The 23842-nt window shown below is 38.8% G+C and overlaps 1 protein-coding gene across 1 annotated transcript in view; it reads right to left on the minus strand.

The window, feature by feature from the left end:
• LOC109684485 (immunoglobulin lambda-1 light chain-like) overlaps positions 1–23615 on the minus strand; it is a 524269-nt gene extending 500654 nt beyond the window's left edge. The window contains exons 1-2 of the mRNA XM_074060986.1: positions 23508–23615; positions 23088–23393 (exon numbers count right to left, since the gene is read on the minus strand). Of these exons, the coding sequence (XP_073917087.1) occupies positions 23088–23393; positions 23508–23574 (373 nt within the window). The 5' untranslated portion in view covers positions 23575–23615. The remainder of the gene's footprint in view (positions 1–23087; positions 23394–23507) is intronic.
• Between the last annotated feature and the right edge of the window lie 227 nt (positions 23616–23842).

Here is a 23842-nt window from a genome sequence, read left to right on the forward strand (position 1 = left end):
ATACCTAGGTGTAAACCTAACAAAAGATGTGAAAGACCTCTACAAGGAAAACTATACACTTCTGAAGAAAGAGATTGAGGAAAACTATAGAAAGTGGAGAGATCTCCCATGCTCATGGATTGGTAGAATCAACATAGTAAAAATGTCGATACTCCCAAAAGTAATCTACATGTTTAATGCAATTCCCAGCAAAATTCCAATGACATTCATTAAAGAGATTGAAAAATCTACTGTTAAATTTATATGGAAACACAAGAGGCCACGAATAGCCAAGGCAATACTCAGTCAAAAGAACAATGCAGGAGGTATCACAATACCTGGCTTCAAACTATATTACAAAGCAATAACAATAAAAACAGCATGGTACTGGCACAAAAACAGACATGAAGTCCAGTGGAACAGAATAGAGGATCCAGATATGAAGCCACACAACTATAAGCAACTTATCTTTGACAAAGGAGCTAAAAATATACGATGGAGAAATAGCAGCCTCTTCAACAAAACCTGCTGGGAAAACTGGTTAGCAGTCTGCAAAAAACTGAAACTAGATCCATGTATATCACCCTATACCAAGATTAACTCAAAATAGATCAAGGATCTTAATATCAGACCCCAAACTCTTAAGTTGATACAAGAAAGAGTAGGAAATACTCTGGAGTTGGTAGGTATAGGTAAGAACTTTCTCAATGAAACCCCAGCAGCACAGCAACAAAGAGATAGTATAGATAAATGGGACCTCATAAAACTAAAAAGCTTCTGTTCATCAAAAGAAATGGTCTCTAAACTAAAGAGAACACCCACAGAGTGGGAGAAAATATTTGCCAACTATACATCAGACAAAGGACTGATAACCAGAATATATATGGAACTTAAAAAACTAAATTCTCCCAAAACTAATGAACCAATAAAGAAATGGGCACGTGAACTAAACAGAACTTTCTCAAAAGAAGAAATTCAAATGGCCAGAAAACACATGAAAAAACGCTCACCATCTCTAGCTATAAAGGAAATGCAAATTAAAACCACGCTAAGATTCCACCTCACCCCTGTTAGAATAGCCATCAGCAGCAACACCACCAACAACAGGTGTTGGCGAGGATGCGGGGAAAAAGGAACCCTCTTACACTGTTGGTGGGAATGTAGACTAGTACAACCACTCTGGAAAAAAATTTGGAGGCTACTTAAAAAGCTGGACATCGATCTACCATTTGATCCAGCAATACCACTCTTGGGGATATACCCAAAAGACTGTTACTCCAGAGGCACCTGCACATCCATGTTTATTGCGGCACTATTCACAATAGCCAAGTTATGGAAACAGCCAAGATGTCCCACCACTGACGAATGGATTAAGAAAATGTGGTATCTATACACAATGGAATTTTATGCAGCCATGAAGAAGAACAAAATATTATCATTCACTGGTAAATGGATGGAATTGGAGAACATCATTCTGAGTGAGGTTAGCCTGGCCCAAAAGACCAAAAATCGTATGTTCTCCCTCATAGGTGGACATTAGATCAAGGGCAAACACAACAAGGGGATTGGACTTTGGGCACATGATAAAAGCGAGAGCACACAAGGGAGGTGTAAGGATAGGTAAGACACCTAAAAAACTAGCTAGCATTTTTTGCCCTTAACGCAGAGAAACTAAAGCAGATACCTTAAAGCAACTGAGGCCAATAGGAAAAGGAGAACAGGTACTAGAGAAAAGGTTAGATCAAAAAGAATTAACCTAGAAGGTAACACCCACGCACAGGAAATCAATGTGAGTCAATGCCCTGTATAGCTATCCTTATCTCAACCAGCAAAACCCCTTGTTCCTTCCTATTATTGCTTATACTCTCTCTACAACAAAATTAGAAATAAGGGCAAAATAGTTTCTGTTGGGTATTGAGGCAGGGGAGAGGGAGGGGGCGGAGTGGGTGGTAAGGGAGGGGGTGGGGGCAGGAGGGAGAAATGAACCAAGCCTTGTATGCACATATGAATAATAAAAGAAAAATAAAAAAAAAATAAAGTTATGACAGCATTTGTTCTTCTTGGAAATAGATTATGTCAATTACTACTTGGGTTTTTTGTTTGTTGGTTTCTATATTACTTTAGTTCCATTTATTTTTTTCACAAGATACCCAATTTCTTTATCTTCCTTGATATTTCCCTTTGAGAACTAGGTACAAAAAAATCATTCCTTTGAAAAATTTGATGTTGTCATTCCAATCCCTTGAAAGTATCATTTTGGATGTTTCATGATTTCATCATCTTCTGAGTTGATTCTGTAAATCTTAATTTTTGAATCAGTGGTTGTTGACATCTGTGGTCAATTAAATCAGTAGTTAGCTAATTATTATATATGTCTTTAAATACATGGATGCCAACTATCAGCCATTGCCAAAGATACTCAATGTGAATAGGGGCACAACATGAAATTTCCAACATTATATAATGTTCCATTGGCTATTATTTCATCCTAAAACAAATATTCAATTTAAGTGAGAGGAAAGAGCTTAGACCTGTCTTACTTTCAACTTTCACATGCATATGGATTTAAGCATGACAATGCTCTTCTCTATCCCAAGGATATGACAGAGCTCATCATCACCATTACCAATGCACTTTTGAACTCCTCACAACTCAATTTTCCTTCCTTGTTATTTGTTTTCTATGATAATGGATGCCTCTAACATTTTTGACCAACACAGTAAGGGTGGAGGTCTTCAGATCGAATAAACCCTGAGTGAATTAAAAGTAAGAAATATACTCAGATTGAGGGTTATACATGATCTAAAGAAAGCACCAATAAGGTATTATCTGTTGATGGGAATTGTAGGGGAAATTCCAGAATTGCTGTTTGTTGCTCCAGTGAAAGCTCTTCTCTGGTTTTGTCAACCAGAATGGTTTTTCAGGCTGGTGATTTTCAAATCCATTGTAACTATGTGAATAGATTAATGATGATTGATGAGTAAAAAGAACCATAAAACATCAGATTTTAGGATTCTTCTTTATTATTATTACTTTTTTGTTTTTCCTATGGTTGGAAGCCATTGTAACTAGTCAGATATGAAATTTTTTATTTTTACCAGTGTTCTCATTACTTGGTCTTCTAATGGTCCGAATACAGTAGTCCAGCTGTGTTTTGACCAGCATTTCCTTTTGAAATTATTAAAACAAAATAATGTAAAGTCCTAGTATTCAGAATTGTACCACCACTATGTCCATAATGGCTATTTCCTTTCTCTTCCTATAAGATAGGTCAGTGGTTATTCACTGCTCTGTCTCATCCTTAATTCCTAGACCTTCAAAAAATGTCACCATCTTCATAATTCATTCTCTCCCCCATGTCCATGCCTTGTATTCTTTACTTTTTAATACCCAGTACCTTTGACCATGGTTAGTTTAGTTTTCACTTTTTTCTTATTACATTTAAACATAAAGTTCATTGTTCAATTGTTAACCCAATTACTGCTCTCAGTACTTTATCTTATGAATGAAAATAAAGGAGTAACCTACTTTATCATCAAATATGGAAAAGTAAATTAGCATGCTCTGAATATAATTCTTATCCCTGTGGTGTTATTGTTGTATTATTACAACAAAATGAGTTAACTCTCTTTAATTCATTCATATAGTAGGTCCAACAGATATGTGCTCTCATCAATGTCTATTAAGAGCTATTTATCATTATGCTATGGAGATTTATTTCCTGGTTTTCAATACATTTGTGGAACTTGCTCATTTCTCAAATACATTTTATGATTTCATTTATTGCTATTTTTAGTATACATCAGTAGTAAAAGGGGTTTAATTATAATGTTGCAATAGATACATGCAGAATTTTCCCCAATAAGCCTTCTGAAATTTCCAATTCAGTATGTACATACACTTGAGGGCATTCCATGTGTCTCTCTCATTTTGCACATTTTTTATTCTTTTTTCTTTCTGTTCTTCACAAGGGATGATACCAATTGACTTTCTAAGTTTCAGTGATTATTCATTGTTTCCTTTTTAATATTGTACATTTGACAAGGCGTTCTCCCTATACATTCCTTTAAGGTTTTTGTCATGTTTTCTTTAGCTATTTGATCATGTGTACAATAACTGATTTTATGTCTTTTTGAAATCATCACAATGTTTGCACTTCCTTGAGAACAGTTTCTTTCAGTGGTATTGGGGTAGTTTTTGGTTCATTTGTTTCTGTATTAATTTGTTTCCTTTGTTTTCCAGCCAGCAATTTTAAGTTTCTTCATCTTCCTTGATATTGTCTTTGAGAATTAAATTTTAAAATCCTTTCAGTGGAAATTTTGTTGCTGATATCAATGTATTTTCCCTTGTGCTTGTGATGCTGCATGTTTTATTGTTTATTATTTTCTGAGGGAATAGTGTAATTGTCAATATTTGAATTCATTGTTACTGTACTTCTCTGCTCAATTATATCAATCATTAACTAATTATTATAGATTAACTTAAATGCCTAGAATCAACTATCAGCCATTGCAAATGACATATATTGTGTGTTGGGGAATAACTTCAAATCTCCATCGTTTCATAATTTACCTTTGGCCATCACTTCATTCTAGCACAGACTGCATTTTAATGCAGAAAGAGAAGATTAGAGTCTTCTCACTTCCTACCTATGCATACACATGAGCGATGGCAAGTATATTACAATGCTCATCCTCATGATTCTTACCAACATGCTTTAAACTTGCCATACCTCATTTGTCCCTTGATTGTTGTTTGTTTTCTATGATAATGGATCTGTCTGATATTTTAGGCCAACACCTTTACAGTGGAGTTCATTAGATCAAATAAGCCTTTATTTAATTAAGGTTAAGATGAATGGTTAAGACTATGCCATGATATAAAGAAAGCACAAAATATGGTACTATCTGTTAATGAAACTTGTAGGGAACAATCAAAAAACTACTCTCTATTTATTTAGTTAGTTGGCTAAGGGATTGTCCAATATTTATCTTTTCAAAATACCAACCCTCTCCTTAATTAATCTTATATATTGTCCTATTTATCCATAATTCATGAATTTCTTCCTTAATCATCACAATTTTTTTGTCAACTTTCTCTTGTGGTTGGCTTATTCTTGTTCATCTAAGAACTTCAAGTGCATTATAAGGTTGTTTCCTAAAACTTTTTTCAATGTAGTCACTCATTGCTATAAACTTCCCTTTTAGAACTACATTTGCAACAACCCAAGGGTTCCTTTTAGTTATGTCTTCATTTAATTCTTGGAATATTTATACGTTCCCCATGATTTCATCAATAATCTACTGATTATCCAAGTGTATCTCTAGGTTTAATAAAGATCAATACATTCACGAATTTAAAGGGAGACGATTAGGTATGTGGAAAGGGAAGTGGGGAGGCAAAGGAGTACATGAATGGTTAATAGAAGTGATAGATATGACAAAATATATACATTCATGAAAATGTCATAATGACATTTGATTTGTTTTGATACAAATATTGGGAGATATATTGAGAGATGCTTAAAACTAAAAACCATGATTAATTATGAGGGTATGAATCAAAAGAAACTTTCGCTGCTCAAAGTTAGAAGCAGAGATTCTGAAAATACATGATTTCCATTCACTTTTGCAGAATTATAATCCTGGTTTTCAGTGACTGCAATTATCCTACCCCATTTTTTACTGCAAATAAAGGTCTTATCAAATTACCAGTGTATTTGCACAGATCCTGAATATATCTGTGGTAATGCTAAATGAAGAGGCAACTCATAGGAAAAGTGTTTTAAAGGAAAGGTGAATGGGGTCTGGTTCTGTGGGTGTTGGCAAACTCCTCCCTCAGCCACATGTGTTTTTGCTGTATGGAACCATGAATAAAGTGTCCATGGTAGCAGGGATGGTGATATTTCATGGGATCTTCCATGTGAATTTCTTCTCCCTTACGTGACCTAACTGTAGCCTCGGTTCAACCCTTAATAGGACAACATGAGAAACCAACACCGAGCTCCCAAATTGAATCTCCTCCTATGGGAAATATCCAGGTCTCTAAGAGGCCAATTGATGGCACTGAATGTCTTCCATGATGGCAGGGTAGCTATTAGTTCTTTCTGCAATAGATGCATAATCCATGTAGATAAGTAATTCTAGCAAAATCTTTATCCAGAAACTTGTTCATGCTTCTACCACCATTCTGGTATTTCACATGGAAATTCAGAGCACATTGTTAATTTCATGGGCACTACTGAGCAGCAGTGAGTCCATGCTCTACCGTTCACTGCTCCTCACTTTGTGGTCTGTAACTTCAGTCACTGTCAAAGCAGGTGGACTGACCAATGCACATGCAGGGATGGACACTGTCCTCCAGGATGCTACAAGTGTTCTAAATCACCTTCTAACACATGATGCTACTTCTCCCATAACCAGGAGTGCAGGTCCAGGAATCAAAGTGTGGAAATAGGGTGACTCCACCCACCATTATCCCTAGAGATCCACTCTAAAAGTGATGCATCACTCTTTATAACTTACAGATTTTTGGTCTAGTGCATTTGTTCCCCTTCAAAAGAAGAAGGCTTTCCACTGGAGAGGCAAAAATGTCTGACTTGAACTTGCTCTTTGTCCCCCCTTTAAATAGTAATGAGAAAGAATCAGCAAGCAAAATGGAGTATTTGCTAGTGATTAATCTCACATATCAAGTTGCCACACAAACACACACATGAAAATTAATTCAATCCAATGGAGCAGGGCTGTTATTTGGATCAGTACTTCCTGGAGAAGTTTTTGTTATCCCAACTGGCATGATTCACAATGGCTTCAAACTACCTAAGATATTTTTAATGCCAAAAAGAATATTAAAAATAAGACCAAGAAAATTAACAATTATAGTCACAGTTATTAGGAATTTATGGGTAAAAAGTACACCTTTCTCATTTCGCTATGAGTGTGTTTACATGTATATATGAAACACGTTTTTATCCTCCATATGATCCCAATGGGTTCAAACATAATATGTGTGTAAAGTAGTAAGTTTTATCCTTATAATTTTGTAAGATATCAAAGAGGAAGAAAAATCGTGGGGATAGAATATGAAAAATATCTTCTATTTTCCTGTAGGGTGCAGTGTTCTTATTTCCATTGTTTGTGGATGGTTTTATCATATTATGTAGGACATAGTTCTCATCAAAGCCTTTATTTGGAGATAATGTGCCTCACTGAAATAGATGGGCTTCCTACTGACAAATGAGAGTTGTGGAGCCTTCACTGCAGACCACTTTTACATGCTGAACTGTGTTTCCTAGAATTGATCATATCTACATTTGTATTTGGATGACTGAAAAGAATCATTGTATTTTTATTGTTATTTTGGGGCTACATTGTGACATTGACAAAAGTTCTTCTAAAGTATCAAGCATACCATTTTGTACAAGATGTGGAGAGTTGAAGTGAAAATGATTAAATTCTGTAGCACCCACCTGTAGGTGTGCATGTACTGAGTCACTATCCAGATATGTGTAACTAGTCCTCAATTCCTGTGTTCACCTTCTGTGGATGTTACACTCCAACTCTCTTGTAACACTGAATACCCAATGCACCAGTCTCTTTTTCATCTTATAAAAATGCAAAGATTGTGTTAGACACGTGGCTCAAGTGTTAGATTGCCTGCTTAATCAGTGTAAGGCCCTGAGTTCAAAATCTCAAGGCCACCAATAAAATAAATAAGAACATGAGAGTGTCAGAAATAGGTGTCACCTTTGGAAATCTGAAAATTCAAGACAGGAGCTGAATCTTTATGGCAGAGTAGCCTCCAAATTCAACTCATGGCAGACGTTGGGGACAGATAGTCTCGTTTCAGTGTCTGATCACAGTTGTTCAGATAGAAAGCTGAAGCACAGGCTATCAAGAAAGCAGTGAGGGAGGCAGCAAATGGACAGAAAGAGGCAGAGTCTCCATGCGATGGCAGTTGAGCACTCAGCTTGCATAGTGGAAGATGTGAGCTGGAGGCCCTCTAAGACATCCTATATAAGGAGAAGGCCTTGGATTCTTGTCCCCAGTAAGTCATTAACTTTAACATCTCTGAGAAAGAACAGGAACATGAAGACATAGATTTCTGGGTAAAAGAGCACTTTCCAGCAAGGGTCAGACCTCCTTTTGTGAACTGTCACAACTTCTGCTTTACTAGGGAATAGATAAGGCCTGAAAAGAGAATCTAGGCAGAGGACATGAAATAAACTCACTGATTTTCTTTCTCCAGAATCCCAGACTTCCAGAGAAAGCTAAACTTTAGAAAGTGAAATCAGCAGATCTAGGGTCTAATACATGCAGTATTTCAGTTACTAACATAAAGATGTTATGTGATGATGACAGTAATATACCCCTCCATCTGTCTGTCCTTCTAGTCCAAATCACCTTCCTCTTATTTACTGAATGATAAATAACCAAACAAGCTGTCTGAGAGTTCTAAATCGACCCTGATTCAACACTGCAGAGCATCCCTGTGGGCTTAAAGAAAAATGCTTTTGGGGGCTTCATTGCTGAGTGAAGTGTGCAAGGCTTCCTCATAGTTTGTGTGACCCAAACGAGGAAGGGGATTATGTCTCACTTCCCCATCTGCCTGAGTCACTGTGAGGAGCATCATCACTCTCAGATGACAAACAGTAATAGTCAGCCTCATCTTCAGGCTGTACTTGGCTGATGGTCAGAGTTGCTGTTGTCCCAGAGCTGGACCCAGAGAATCGGTCAGGAATCCCCGAGGGATGTTCACTATCTTTGTATATCACCTGCCCTGGGGCCTGGCCAGGTTTCTGCTGATACCAATGTGCATAGTTCTTTGGCAGTGCATGTCCAGAGCAGGTGATGGTGGCTGTCTGTCCAAGGGCCACTGATGCTGAGGGAGGCTGAATCAGCTCATAGGAGGCCAGAGAGCCTGCAAGAGAGGAGAGTAGAGGAAGGTTACTACTGTCCCTTTCTGTGCCTTGTTGCACTTAAACTCAGAGTCAGCCCCAGATCAATGTCCTGTGAGAGCTGAGCCTGGGTACTGCTAGGATGCTCACCTGTGTACAGAGTGAGGAGAGGGATTAAGAGATGGATCCTTGCCATGCTGGAGGACTACTGAGCTGTGTCTCCAGATAATTCACAGCACAGCTGGGCTCCACCTGGGCTCCCTTGTCCCTTCTTATGTCCTTTATGGCAGTGAGTGTTAAGTATTTATGTAAATTTACCCCTGCCCTGTAGCTCCACATTGAGGGTTAGTAGGGAACATTATTCTAGAAAGAGGTAAGAATTAGTGAGTGAAGAGGAGAGATAGAATGCTAATTTCCTCCATCTTCTCCTCTGATCAGAAAATCTGCCATGGAATACAAAGAATCCTGTTCAGTCACCTCTACTATTGAAAGAAAGTTTACTCCCTGACTCTCCAAGACTGTGTCCTGGGTCTTGCTTAGCAGAGCTCTGGACCCTCCAAGGACTTGGCCCTGGGCTACTGATGATTTAAACATGGTTCTTCAAATGACTCAGCTGAAGGTAGAACGTGGACCATTCTACTTGTTTGCCTTCTCTTCTCTGCATGTTCCAGTTAAAGTTTTGTCTGTTCCTAGACTTTTCATTAGGATATCACCCTTTGTCATCAGCATTTTGTTCAAATCATTTATTTTATGACCTATTGTCAGGTGAGAAACAATTTGCTTTTTCTGTTTCCTCACAGATTCTAACATCCTTTCGCACCAGGTGTTTGCTCCCTTCTATTTGCCCTTCTACCCATACAAAAGTAGCAACAAGATTAGGGAATACAATCTTGTTTATCTTTTTGGGTCATAGTGTCTAATTTTGTTAAAAGTGCATGAAACCACTCTTACCTAACATGCACACTTTTTCCCCTTGGATCTCTGTGAAGGTGTTTGGGTCATGGCTCCATAAGATGCGATCTGATTGGTTGGTAATCAGAGGTCCTTTAAGCCATGAAGATCTTATCACTCAACCAAGCATAGCCCCATATCAGAAGTATGAACTGAGCATTTGAAAGTTAAGGACTCTTTTCGTAGTCTCAAGGGAAGAGCTGATGGCCCCCTGCTCCTAGTGTAGCTCTGCTTCCCCCTACTGGTGGATAAGTTCAGGAGAGGACCCTTCCTGATTCTCATGTGACTCCAAAGAATTGGTCACCTGAAAGGGTTTGCAGAGGAGTTCAGGCTCACTTTGATCTAGCTGTGCTCATCATGACTGTCCAGCAGTATACAGACAGGTGGAATTCCCCAGTGGAGGGTGACCAGTCTAGTTCCTTTTCCATTTGTCTTGTTACTTTAGAAGAGTATTAAGATCATCTCTAGCCTTTTGTCAAAAATGTAATAAGTAGAGAACATGACATCATTTGCGTCCTAGGCTACATTTACTTTTAGGAACGTTGATATATATGTTCCATTTGATGTATTTCCTGATCATGAAGTACTTCTGTCATTTTATATCAGCTTAAGACATGTCTTACCTATTTGGTTATTGTTTTTTCTGTTTGCTCCGTTATTACTTTCATTGTGCTTCAATGATTTTTTGCAACATATCAATTTGGATCACATTCATATGCTTTCCCTTGGACTCAAAATTCTTTTCATAGGAATCACTGTGCGCAGAGTGGCTAACATCTTACATTAATGACAATGTAGCTACATTGACATCAACTTACTTTTTATAGCATATGTTATCTCTACTCTTGTCCTGGCATCTTCCCTGTCAATTTTTATGATGTTATGGCCATAAATAACATTGCTAGTCTCTTTGCCCATTTGCATTCATCTATAATGCTTGGTTTCTGCATCTCTCTTTTCATTCACATGGTAAAATGTTAGAAGTGAAAATAACAATAATTCAATATTAGAAGTTTTATATTTGCACAGTTACTTTAGTTTTGGATAAAATAATTAATTTTCTACACATCCTGCCTCACTAACATTTTCAGTTTATTTCATATTGACCTGTCAATGGAACTTGCTTTCTTGTTACTTCCAAAGGTGACATTTTTTGTCACTGTGATTTTTAAAGTGATTATTTGGTTATCTCTTTATCAGAATTTGCCAGAATTTGTCTAGTGCCAAACTCTGTCCCCATCAGCACTCCCTGGATAAAGCAAATGTGTAAGTTGATTTCATCTTTCCAATATACTTGAGTCTGATCATTCTCACAACTTCAATAGTGATTTTTATTGTGTATTCAGGAGAGAAAATTCATGGAGCCCTCTTTTGCAACATCTTCTGTGCTGTTGCTCTGGTCCACATATTTTGTTCAGTTGAAACATTGATGAAATGAATTTCAAAGGATTTCACTAAGGGGAAACAAAGGAAGCAGGACAGCAGACACATATTTGGCACAGGAAGACAAATAAAGGCACAGGGTGCAGGCTCGTTCATATCAGATAATCCCCCAGATGTCATGGTTGATTCTCACTATTATGTGTAGCCATTACAAAGACCCCATACTGCATAGGAGATGGAGATGTAGCAATGAACCTGCTTCTAATGAACCATTTGCCTGAAGTACTTTATTCAGTAACCTGTGCAGGAACAGTGTGAAGAGTTCAGGTCAGCATCCAGCCAGAGTTGGCTTCCTGAAACCCCAGAGTGAGGACACAGCTTCTGCATCTCCCTGATTCTCCTATTACTTTCTTTTTTTTTTTGTTTTTAGGATGTACTGGGATTTGTGTTTGCTAGGCTGGTACTCTACAGCTTCACATACACCTTCAGTCTCCCCTACCCTTTTCAAAGATAAGGTTTGCTTATTGCCCAGGCAAGCATGGAGCATTGTCCTTCTAACTCTGTGCTCCCTGTCATAGGAGGGATGACAGATATGCATCACTGTGCCCACCTTTTTTTATGGTGAGATGGGGGTCTCACAAACTTTTTTTCCTAGGCTGGCTTAGAAATGCCCTCCTCCCAATCTCAGCACCCCATGTGGCTGTGATGACAAGTGTTCCCCACCATGGTTACCAATGGCTCTGATGTAGTATTATGAACATTTTGCTCAAGCTGGCCTGGAACCATAATCCTCCTGATCTCAGTTGTGAAGCACTGGAACTCATCTCTTTATATACTCCTGTTGGATGGATCTTAATCATTTTGAGTTAGTTTTTGATCTCTGGGTGCCCCAACCTCACTGAAGTGCAGGAATGAGCAAAAGATCCTCTTGGGGTACAGAAGAGAAGTGGTCATTGCAGAGTCTGATTCTATGGGAAAGATCCACATATGGGAGTCCCTGTGCTCACTGAAAGGTGACAGACACAGTGTTGGATTTACTGTGGGTAACACAGTGTTAACTAAAAGCCACAAAGCCACTGAGACCTGCTTCCTCTGAACATTAGCACAGAAGGAGAGTCCCAGAGATATGCCGGAAATAACAGGTAAAGGGAAACATGAAATTACTCTTGAGCAGGTATTGCTTCTTGGTTTGATGGCTTCATTAATAACAGGGATAGTTACTGACCAGTGTGTTGAGACCATGCAGGAATGAATTTTATACTACTATTTGATAATAGTTGGGGTCAAGCATCTGCTTTTTGCTCCAACATTTCTCTGGAGTATAATGATTCCCGAAAAACATGATCAGAGTGAGAAGGTATTAGGAAAAGTCCAAATTAACACCTAATTACCTAAGGTAATTAATTCCTAATTACCTAAGGAAGAGAAGAAATTTTTATGTGATTATCCCTTGGAAAATTACAGATTTACTTAAACAAATATGAACAAATTTAGCACTGAACTAGATATGGTCAGAGTCACTGGTAGAAGTAACTGCTTTAGATCCAGAGTGTAAAGGGGAGATATTTATAGGACATCCTCACAGGGATTGAAGCACTGCCCCAGTATTAAAGCTGGCTAAAAATGGACTGCACCTACAGTCTGCCTCATTCTCAGGCTGCAGCACAGAGACATGCATAACCATAAGAAATATGCTTGGGGAATATTTGGATTCAGAGAAGGTCTTTTATTGAATCTTATTAGTAGCTCAGGAGAGGTTATGGAGGGATCCCTGATTTCTGATGGCACCAGGCTGTGCCATGGCTAACAGTGAACAGTGAATAAGGTGAAGGTAAGTTTGGCAGAAGATCCAAGGGATTCAGAGAGGGAGGACAGCTGAGTCAGCACAGACTGGGAGAGAGGACTTGCAAACACAGTCAAACATAGGTAAGTGACTAAGGATCACTGTAAAGATTTTTAAAGCTCTGAAAATCAGATTGCTATAGGCTGACCTTTGTACTTAAACCTGACCTTACCTGTGCAATGGCAGGAGCAGAAGAAAAAGATAGGAGTACATGCCTTAGTGGACACAGCAATGTGGTCCCTACAGTGAGGGTAGGCTCACCCAGTCCTCATTTTCTTCATCCTCTGAAAAAATAGAGTTCGTTCATGAAATTTTGTTTTCATCCTGATTGCCCTACCTTTACCTGAGCATGGGTTTTATAGCTAAACACAAATGCAGACTGAGGAAGAAGATTTGTTTTTACAGTTGAAAGAGACCTAGATGAAGCACTTCGTGGGAAATATCTAAAATCCTTGCTCAGGGCACACAAGCATGCTAGAGATGACAAAGATTCCTTTCCCCTTCAGTGAGCACAAGACCAGACCTTATACCAAAGCTTCTTTGACCCAGGAAACTCCTGAAAAGAAGGATGAGGTTTTACACAGTAACTAAGGTTCATAGTAACTAGAAATTTTATATGCGTGTGTATATGTGTATATATATATATACATACATACATGTTTATATATGTATGTATACACATATGTACATATGTTAATTTAATAGCTACAAGTACACAAATGTATGTATGGATGTGCTCCACCTGTAGCCTTATAAACATATCTTGAACTTCTGAACTGTAACTGAGACCCTGTCACATCAAAATTCTCCTTCAAACTATGTCTTATCATTGTGTAACAAACAAGATTTCTGTATTCCTGGGAACTGGCATGACACACCAATAAAAATGACCTCTAGATGTTGCAATGGAATCAACTAAATGTAGTGCAGTCAAGGAACATGATCACCGGTCCTCATAAAAGGATGACAGAGGTAAAAGGAGAACTTTCCATTCCAGAGGCCAGGCTCCTTCCTGTCAATGTGACCTTGCAGGGTGTAGCCTGGGTTGCCATGCTGGGAATGGTTTGTGTCTCACTTCTCTATGTGCATGTCTCACTGTGTCCTGTTCCACACCAGACAGTAATAGTCAGTCTCATCTTCATCCTGGGCCCCACTGATGGTCAAGGTGACTGTGTACCTGAGTTGGAGCCAGAGAATCTGTCAGAGATCACTATGAGTGACTACAATAGGGACAAGGCCTGGCTTATGCTGGTACCAGTTTACCAAATAACCACTGGCAAGACTGTCTCTGGAGAAGTGATTATGGCTGTCTGTGTCAGGGTCATTGACACTAAGAGTGGCTGTGTCACTTCATAGGAAACCATAGAAACTGCAAGAAAACAGAAAAGAGTCAGTTTGTAGATGAATAATCTGTTTGACAGGTCACCCTGTCTGGTTCAACAACTATTGCTAACACAAGTGCATAAACATGGGGGTGCAGGCATCTTTCTTATATATTGATTTAACTTTTCTGGATTTATGCTTAAGTGTGTTATAGTGGAGTCATAAAAAAGCAGAGAATATTCTTTACTACTCTCCATAAGAATGTATACCAGGGTGCAAGAGCTGCAATTTAAAGGCAGATATGCCTGGAGGTGATGGGAGTGGCAAGGTAGGAGACTATGTCCTTCTCTAGAAGAGCCGAGGTAAGAGGGTTGCCCAGGACTCCTGTCTGGCAGTCAATGACAGTGCACTGACAGTGATCAGAAGGCCCAGGCAGCTGTCCTGGGTGAAGAACACAGGTTTTGGGAATCCTGACCTCTCACTGTGTTTCCTCATAAAACACTTGGACCTCAGTGTTATCTCCCCAGTGACTTCCAACCCTGTGGAAGTTACCCAGGCTGACACCTGTGACCAGGATTATCCAGAGCTTTTCACTGGTGAGAAACTCATTCTATCCAGGCTCTTGCAGGCTCCTGTGGTAACACTGGAGGTCTGACCCTTGAAGTAAGTTGATAAATCTCAAATACCTAGGATCCATTTTTATATCTTCCATCTGTAAGAAAAATGATCGTTTCTATCAAAGAATATTTCACCCTCCTAGAATACTTAAAATACTCAGGTTGCCATCTTAGATGACTTGTACTATTTAAAGTGTTCCTGTTTCTTCTTCTGGATTCTTGTACAGATCCATTACCTGTGAAAATTGCCTGCCAAATTGTGTGCCCTAATTCATCCACCAAGTCTTTTAGACAATTGAAAGAAATTGTGAACCTTTGACTGGACAAATCCCAGGTGAGGGATAGGTCCAAATGCACCATGGATATAAGGAGAAGTCACTGTCAGCCATTTTGTTCTCCTGTGTCTTCTCAGCTGGTGAATATGTGCTTGCACCCTTTTCATCAAAAGACATTGACTTGTCAAGATTTTCTCAGTCTCTCATGTGTCTGTTTTCAGCACCAGAAGGTCTGTAATTCCAACATTGCTTGAGTACTGCTCCTTGCATACCTGTTGACCCCCAGGGTTGGCCTTCCTTTTGGGCTTTCTCTAGGCAGCACCAAACAGTCTCCTGACGGCTTCTGGCTGCAACTCTTCTGCCCCTGCCAGTGAATGGGGATCAGCACAGGATCTTCCTTACTTCACATGACCCCTAAGTCCCTGAGACCTGACAAGATATGGACAGGAATTCAGCACCCCACAAATGGTGACATTTTTGGTGAAGGGGGAGACACAGCAGGTACACTTTCACTAAGCATGAGCATTGTATTGCTAGAAGAGAAATCACAAAATCTAATGCATTCAGAGAACGATGAATAACATCTTGTCAGCATCCAGGTTGCCTGTGTATTTGCAAACCAAGTCAGATGCCTTTCACTTGGGGCCATGCTAATAATGGAGAAGTTCTGTCATTATCCTGTTAGTTTTCTCTGAATTGTTTATTTTTTATAATCTCTGCTTTTCCCAACATCATGTGGTCATGCTTATTTCCTGGTTCAGTCAAAGGCCTCTTAATGTCTGAGCACCACAGTAATCTAGCACTCAGTAGCACTCAACTTTGTCCTCAGGGAAGGACTTTGAGAGAGTCAGGGCAGCTTTGGCCATTGAGCAGAGAGACTAGGAACATAACTAGTGTTCATGAGTGTCTGTTATTTGTGTTAACATTGGTGAACTGAGTGCTTGGTTAGGCTTCTGCTGTAAACAGCATTCAAAGTAACCACTGGTGACTTCTATAAATAGCAGCCACAGATATGACTGACTGTGTACAGGGTCAGTGAAAACAAGAGGGTCGCGACAGCCTGAGAACTTGACTATGGAAAGAATACAAGCACATTGGGAATCAGGAAATAGGACAGGGGATCACTGGAAATTATGGTTTCTGAAATCTTCATGAACCAGAGCAGATACTGAGTTGGGGAAGTGTCCAGGTCTTGGTGTGGACATTCCAAAGATTAACTGGCCTCACAACTGCACCTGGACTGTAGCATGGTCCTTTTTCCTCCTCCTTAGTTTCTTGGTAGAAGACACGTGGTCATTTTGTAGACCCTTATCTAACACCACCAAGACCCAATGGATTTCGGGTTCTTGGTCTGAGGAGCAGCTCCACCAGCAGGGAAGCTGGGTTGTTTTGAACTCTGAGTTTCCCCATGGGAGGAAGCACCTGCCTAACCCATTATGTCAGGCCAGTTCATGCGTGAGCCATGGGATTTTGGTTCAGGCCCTGCAAACACTGAGAAAAACCACAGCACCCCCTGCTGTGCTTTGATATCTGTTTGTACTTCCTGATGTTAAATATCTGCTGTAATGGTATTCAAATCCACTGAGTTATTTTGTTACCTTCTCCAGAAATTTGTTTTAAATTTCATTATTTTTTCCATTTTGTGATTGCCATTTGCTTATTTTTGTGATTTCTATGTTTTGACATTTTTATTAGCATGAATAATTATAAAACTTAAAAAATCATTGTGATAATTTCAAACATGCCTATAAGGGACTTTGAAAGAACTAAGCCCTCTAAACTGTTTTGATCACCTTTCAATTCTCCACTCTTTAGTTTGTTTCATTGTTATTATTAGAATTTATAGTAGTACTAGTAGTAGTTGTCTAGATTCCACATATACGAAAACCGTGTGCTATTAATTTTTCTGAGCTTGGCTTATCTAATTCATTCTATAATATCCATTGCTCCATTTTAGTGCAAATGATATAATTTCATTCTTCTTTATGGCAGAGAACTACTCCATTGTGCATATGTACCATGCTTCCTTTATTCATTCACCAGTTAGATGAACCTAGACTGATTCCATTGCTTGGCTATTGTGAGTATGCTGCAATAAACATGGCTATTCAGGTGTCTTGACTGTTAATTACCTTACAATCCATCAGATATATTCTGAAGAGAGGTATAACAATATCATAGAGTAGTTGCATGTTTAGTTTCTTAAGGAAACTTCCTGCTGATTTCCTTAATGGCTGCTCTATTTATTTTCCTGCCAACAAAGTGTAAGTGTCCCTTTTTCCCTGCATCTGTGCCACCATTTGTGGTTGTTAGCTTTCTTGATGATAGCCATTCTGACTAGGATTAAATGGAATCTCAGTGTCATTTTGATTTACATTTACGATGTTGAACATTTCTTCTTATAGTTATTAAACTTTGTACTTCTGAGAACTGTCTGTATACTTCATTTGTCTCTTATTTATTAAATTATTCATTCTTTTGGCATTTACTTTCTGAGCACTTCATATAGTCTGAATTTTTTCCTTTGCCAATGTATACCTTGCAAACATTTTCTCCCAATCTGTGGCATGTATCTTCTTTGTAGTGATTGTTTCTCTGATGTTCAAAGACTTTTTAATATGATGTAATCACATTTGTCAGTTCTTGCTCTTTTTTTCCTGAGCAATTGAGGGCCCATTCATAGTCATGGTTCTACCTATACCTTCAAGTGTTTTTCTAATGTTCTTCTATAGCAGTTTCAAAAATTTGGATCTTATATTGAAGTATTTGATGCATATAAAATATGAATTGACTTTTGTACAGAATGAGAGATGGGGTCTAGTTTCATTTTTTAAAGTGAATATACATTTTTCCCATAGCCATATATTAGAGGCTGGCTTCTCCAGCATGATTTTGGTTTCTTTGTCAAAAAATCAGATATCTGTATCTATATGAGTTTATTTGTGAGGCTTCCCTTGAATGGCCTCTATTTTCAAGAGTAACTAAAATTGCTCATCATTTAGATTGGTATTTCAAAAATTTCTATCACATAATTTCTGTCTCTGGATTTTCTTTCCTCTTTCTTGATTTAAAAATTTTCATGAAATGGGTGAACTTGTTCAAAATACACTAAATGCTTTTGTGAATTTTGTAAAGTGGAACAACCTCATATTATCCATGCACAATTATTTAAATTAAAATTTTTAAAAACTTAATTTACATGCTGAGTATTTTGTACATTGTATTATGAGACACTCCAGGAATTGATTAATATATTTGTAACAGTAGTTATTTGTGCTTCCTTGGTTTTCTGTACTGAATTTTATTTTGTCATTCTCAGGAAAAAATGGCACACATTTCCCTTTGGAAATATTTAGTTTCAGATTTTACAAGCAGTCAAATCCTGGTAGATATGAGTCATCTGCATGCCTTTTCCATCCATGAAATGTTCTCAGAGCCTCACATCCTTGGCTATTCAGGGTTTTTTAGAGAGTCTCTCTTAATGTTAGGGTCATTATTTCAATTTCTGTGAAATATGTCATGTGAAGTTTGACAGGGCTTGCATTGAATGTGTAGGTCAGTTTTCAGAATATAGTTATTTCCACAATATTAGTTTCACCAATTCATGATTGTATCTTTGAATCTCATAGGATTTTCATTAATTTCATTCTGGAATTTTTATACTTTTCATTGTACAAATCTTTCACTTCCTTGTTTTGGTTTTTCCGACGTATTTTTGTAGATGTTGTAAATTGGAAATTTTTCTTAATTTGTTTCTGTGCAGGCTCACTGCACAGAAATGAGTCACTCTCATTTACAAAGAGAGTGACTTTTTATGGAAATTTAGCATTCGGTTGCTTTGATGAAAGTACTTAACAGTTCAGAGAGTTTTCTAGTATGTTATTTAGGGTCTCTTAATAGAGGATCATAACATCTGCAAGTAAGGACATTTTGAGTTTTGTATTTGTATTTCTTTATTTCATCATCTTACCTTAGTGCTCTGTCTAGGAATTGCAACATTATACAAAACTACAGTTGAGATAATAGACACATTTTTGTCAATCCTGATTTTAAAGGAAGTGCTTTCAATTTGTCCCAGTTCTTCATTTTGTTATTTATACTTTTGTCATGTATTGCCTTTATTATGTTGAGGTATGATCTTTCTATTCCTAGTTTCTTCAGACATTTTATCATGAACTATTTTATAGTCCCACAGGGCTAAAAGCCTATACCATAGGAGCAATGACACAAACTGAAACATCTTCCCTCTAGATCTACTCTGTGCAATATGACCACCAAGAGTCACAGGTAGCTGCTGAGCCCTTGGTTTGAGTGGCCCAGATAAAGGTGTGCTGTTGGAGTGAAGTACACACTATATACCAAAGACTTCATATAAAGGTAATATACTTATTTCTAGTTTTAAATATGAACTACATTATTGGATTGATTATGTCATAGAACATTAAATTAAATACAATCGATTATGGAACTTAATTCTATTATGTTCACTTAAACATTGTTAGATGACAATTTGAGATGCCATATTCAGTTTCAATTGCATTCGTATTAGACTCTGCAGAGTTTGAGACTTGAGTTACTACAAGAGTGTCATAATTAGTCACTTATTTTTTTAAACATAAGAGAACTTTCTGGAGCCATGAAGTCAGGTTGTTGTACCACTCTTGAAAGCTCAGTTAGAGGCCACAGGATGGTGGAGACACCCTTTGGAATGAGCCCTGGGAGTCCTGCCTTTTGCACTGAGTTCCCGTCTAGAGCACCAGGACCTCAGAATAGTTTCCCCATGGACTCAAAGCCCATCAGGAGATGTGCAGACTGATACCTCGGTCCAGGATCCCCAGTGAATTTTTCAGGTAAACCCACAGAGAGTTCATATTCTTGTTAGTGTCTTGAGGGAACACGGTTTCAGGGTGACCCTCAGACAGGGGCCTTACAGCCCAGGACATTGTGGACTGAGGTTGCTTCCATTGTAAGAAATGACCCTTGGATGTCTGTTGACCGTCAGTACTGGACTCCTTTAGTGTCTCTTCTGCCCACCCTCAGCCTGTCTACTGGCTGTTCCAACTGCATATCTACATTTCCTATGATGTTGGAGGAGACTGAGAGCAAGAGCATTCTGACTCCAAGTGACCAGATAGTCCACATCACTGGGTGTGGACAGTGAACCCAGTCTTGTTTTACAGCTGTTCCCACACTGACCTCCCCAGTACAGCACAGAGACATGGCATTCTCAGTGAGCAGATGCTGAGCTGGTGTAACTCTTATAGCAAGGTGCTTTGCTTTTGTTGCATGAATATCTAACTCATGTGCAGCATTTCTTCAAAGACACAGCAGTCCTGAGAAATCTGTGTAACAAACTATGAGGACCCAGGCTTCCTTTTTACATAGGAATCAATTTTTTCTATTTAATGTAATTGCTGAAAATAAAGGACTCCTATGACTGTGTTCTTGGTTTTCTAACTGTCTTTTATAAGTGTTTTGTTCCACTCAGCTCCAATTTGTATCATTAGTGATTTGTTGATATTTTACCAGCAGATCATTTGTATACCAATTTACATTATTTGTGGTATATTTCAAATCCTTTTTGTATTGTTTACTCTGTGTATGTCAGTTAATAGTTCATATTAATATAGTTTGAATAACATATATTTCCTCTTAGATTTTATCTTATATATTATTTCTACTATTCTTGGCCTCTTCTCTCTTTCCCTGTTTTAGAAGAGTTTTTTTGTTGTCTGTTTATTCATTTGTTTTGGGGTGGTTCTGGGGTTAATGTAAGTCCCTATGTTTGCTAGGAAGTGCTCTGCCAGAGAAACCACACCTCCAGCCCTGCTTATGATGTTATCGTCAGCATACCAAGATGTCTTCAAAAGTCAACTACCAGGCACACATGAAGGCTTTGAAGGAAGAGGGCTGTGCACATGTAATACTGGCCATAGCTTTCAGCTCCTTGAGAAGGGAATTTAGCCCAGTGATATCGTCAACCAGTTCATCAACAAGATCTCCATAGGCCTCAGACCTTCTATAATGGAAGTCATTTGTGTGCCACAGAGTATGCCATATTCCACAGGCTGAGCTATTCAGCTCCAAAACTAGAGAGATATTCATAATTTCTGCTAAGGGAAGCTAAGACTTTGATGCCAATCAAAGGGGACAATGGTCAGAAGTGAGAGGCCTCATTTTACCTCTCAAAGAAAAACCTGTTTTTGGTGGCACAATTCAACCTGGACACACAAGGTCTTGCAGGGCAGGGGGGAAGGGTTCAGATTTTATTGCTATTATGATAGATTGAGTCTCAGTAAGTAGTTAGGTGTCTTAATTTTATGATTTTAGAGTTCACTCTCGTGACTGTTAACTTGAGGGCCACCTAGAAGTATGTTTGGTGACCAAAGATGACTGTGGAGTCTTGATGTTAGCCTTTGGATGGAGTTTTGGGGTAGAGTCAGCAGGGACTAGTCACTGGAAGAAGAACTCACAGCATTTTTCTGATGGTCAGGGAGAGGGAGAACGGATAACAATTGAGAGTGACTCCTAGGTGTACGAAAAACAATAGTAATGAATTCAATGAAATAAGGAGAATCCAGAGAACAATGACTCTGGCCAAAAATTCAAGATTTTTCCAAGATTGAAGCACCTATAAGTTATTCAAGGAAAATCCTAACCTGCAAGTACACCATGAAATATCTGATATGAAAAGTTAGGCAGTGGATGTGAATTTATGAGTTGATGATATATTAAAGTTTGTTTTTTAATTCATGCAAACGTTTGAGTTGATCAGACCCGGGATCAACAGTTCTCCAACTTTAATGTTTAGAAATGTGGAAGAAGCAGAGAAGGTAACAAAGTCAAGGGAAGAGGAACAAGAGAAGTGTAAGGGAGGTTGAAGAAGGTGAAGTGTCAATCCCCAGAGGAACTTCCACATGCATCTCAGATCAACTACTCCATTATATATCAGAACCAGGCTTTTTTTACCTTCTCAGGATACATTTCATTTGTTTACTCATTTATCACACTTTACCCATTCCTTTTCACATACAAAAATTTTGACACCATAAAGGCAAGGACTTAACTGTTCCCTTTGTAAATATACCTCTTAGAACCAAGTATGGTGACTCACAAAGAAATTATTTCAGCATGAAAAAATTATCATAAAAATTGAACTTAAGAAGTTGAAGTGTTGGTCAAGTGTTAAGCTAACTGGCAGTACACAGCCCAGCAATTGCTCCAGCACTGAGAGAACAGATATCTCTCCTATCCTGAAAACCTGATTCAGGAGCCTCCTCTCACATGGCTAGCAGATCTTGCAGTCTCTGATTCTGCATGTATGAAAGATTTTCTTTATTTTATGTGGGTGCCAGAAAGTAAAGTGGAGATGGTAAAAGGGTAGCCAATGGCAAAAAGTTCACATGGGGTCCTAGTCCATCAGCAGAACATGCACATTTGAATAGGAAACCAAGAGATAATAAGCCTGTTCAGAAAGCCATAGAAGGATGCAAAAGTCCAAGAATTTAAAAAGTCCATTCATCCAGTGCTGGGAAGAACCCTGTGTACTGGAAACTACTGCTCAAGAATCCAATAACATAAGTGTCAACAAACCCACCAGGAAAGTCAGTCGGGACATCAATGTATCTACTGGACACTTGGTTCTTTTGAAGTTAGTTGATGGAGATGAGAGGGTCTGAATTTAGAAAAATGAATTTTGGAGTCACATGGCATGAACACCACTCTGCACAGGCTGAGGAAGCAACTTCAGAGCAAGAAGGAAGCTGTGAGTTCAAAGCAGGTTTTAGTTTAACTTCCCCATCCACTTTCACTACTGTGTAAAGTGTTACTTGCTGTATATGAAGCACAGTAATAATCAGCCTCATCCTCAAGCTCGAGCCCTGAGATGGTCAGGGAGGCTGTGTTGCCAGACTTGGAGCCAGAGAAACGATCAGAAATCCCTGAGGGACGACTGTTCACGTAGTAAATCAGGAGTTTGGGGTTTAATCCTGGTTGCTGTTGGTACCAAGATACATAATTGTACTTCCCAATATCATTGCTGGTTCCAGTACAGGAAATGGTAGCTGTCTGGCCAAGAGATCCAGAAGCTGAGGGAGGCTGAGTGAGGGTTGACTGAGCCCATGAACCTGAAAAGAGGGAGAAACACTCTAGTGAGTCATTGCTGGGCCCATGAGAGCCTGAGGAGGAGTAGACAAAGCATCAGCCCAGATAACCCAATGCTCCCTTCCCTGAATTCTCACCTTCACTGAGCAGAGTGAGGATGAGCAGAGGCCATGCCATGCTGGAGACACCCAAAGAACACTGCATCCTGAGACGTATGAACTGACTCTGACTCCCCCATACTGCTCTTATCCCCTCCCCTGCCTGAACAGAAGGAGGGGCCTCCATGCAAATCTTTTCTGCACCTGTCTCTCATAACCCCACTCTGATCTGCCATGGACTGTAGACATTTCGGCATCTTTGCACAGCTGATCTTACCTAAGGGGATGAAAATGTATGAATGACTTTTCTGAGTCAGTGAACAGTGAACCCATGACAGTTTCCAGAAAATTTAACCAACCTTGACATGTGCCAA

Source organism: Castor canadensis, chromosome 18 (genome assembly GCF_047511655.1).
Source record: "Castor canadensis chromosome 18, mCasCan1.hap1v2, whole genome shotgun sequence".
Classification (NCBI taxonomy): domain Eukaryota; kingdom Metazoa; phylum Chordata; class Mammalia; order Rodentia; family Castoridae; genus Castor; species Castor canadensis.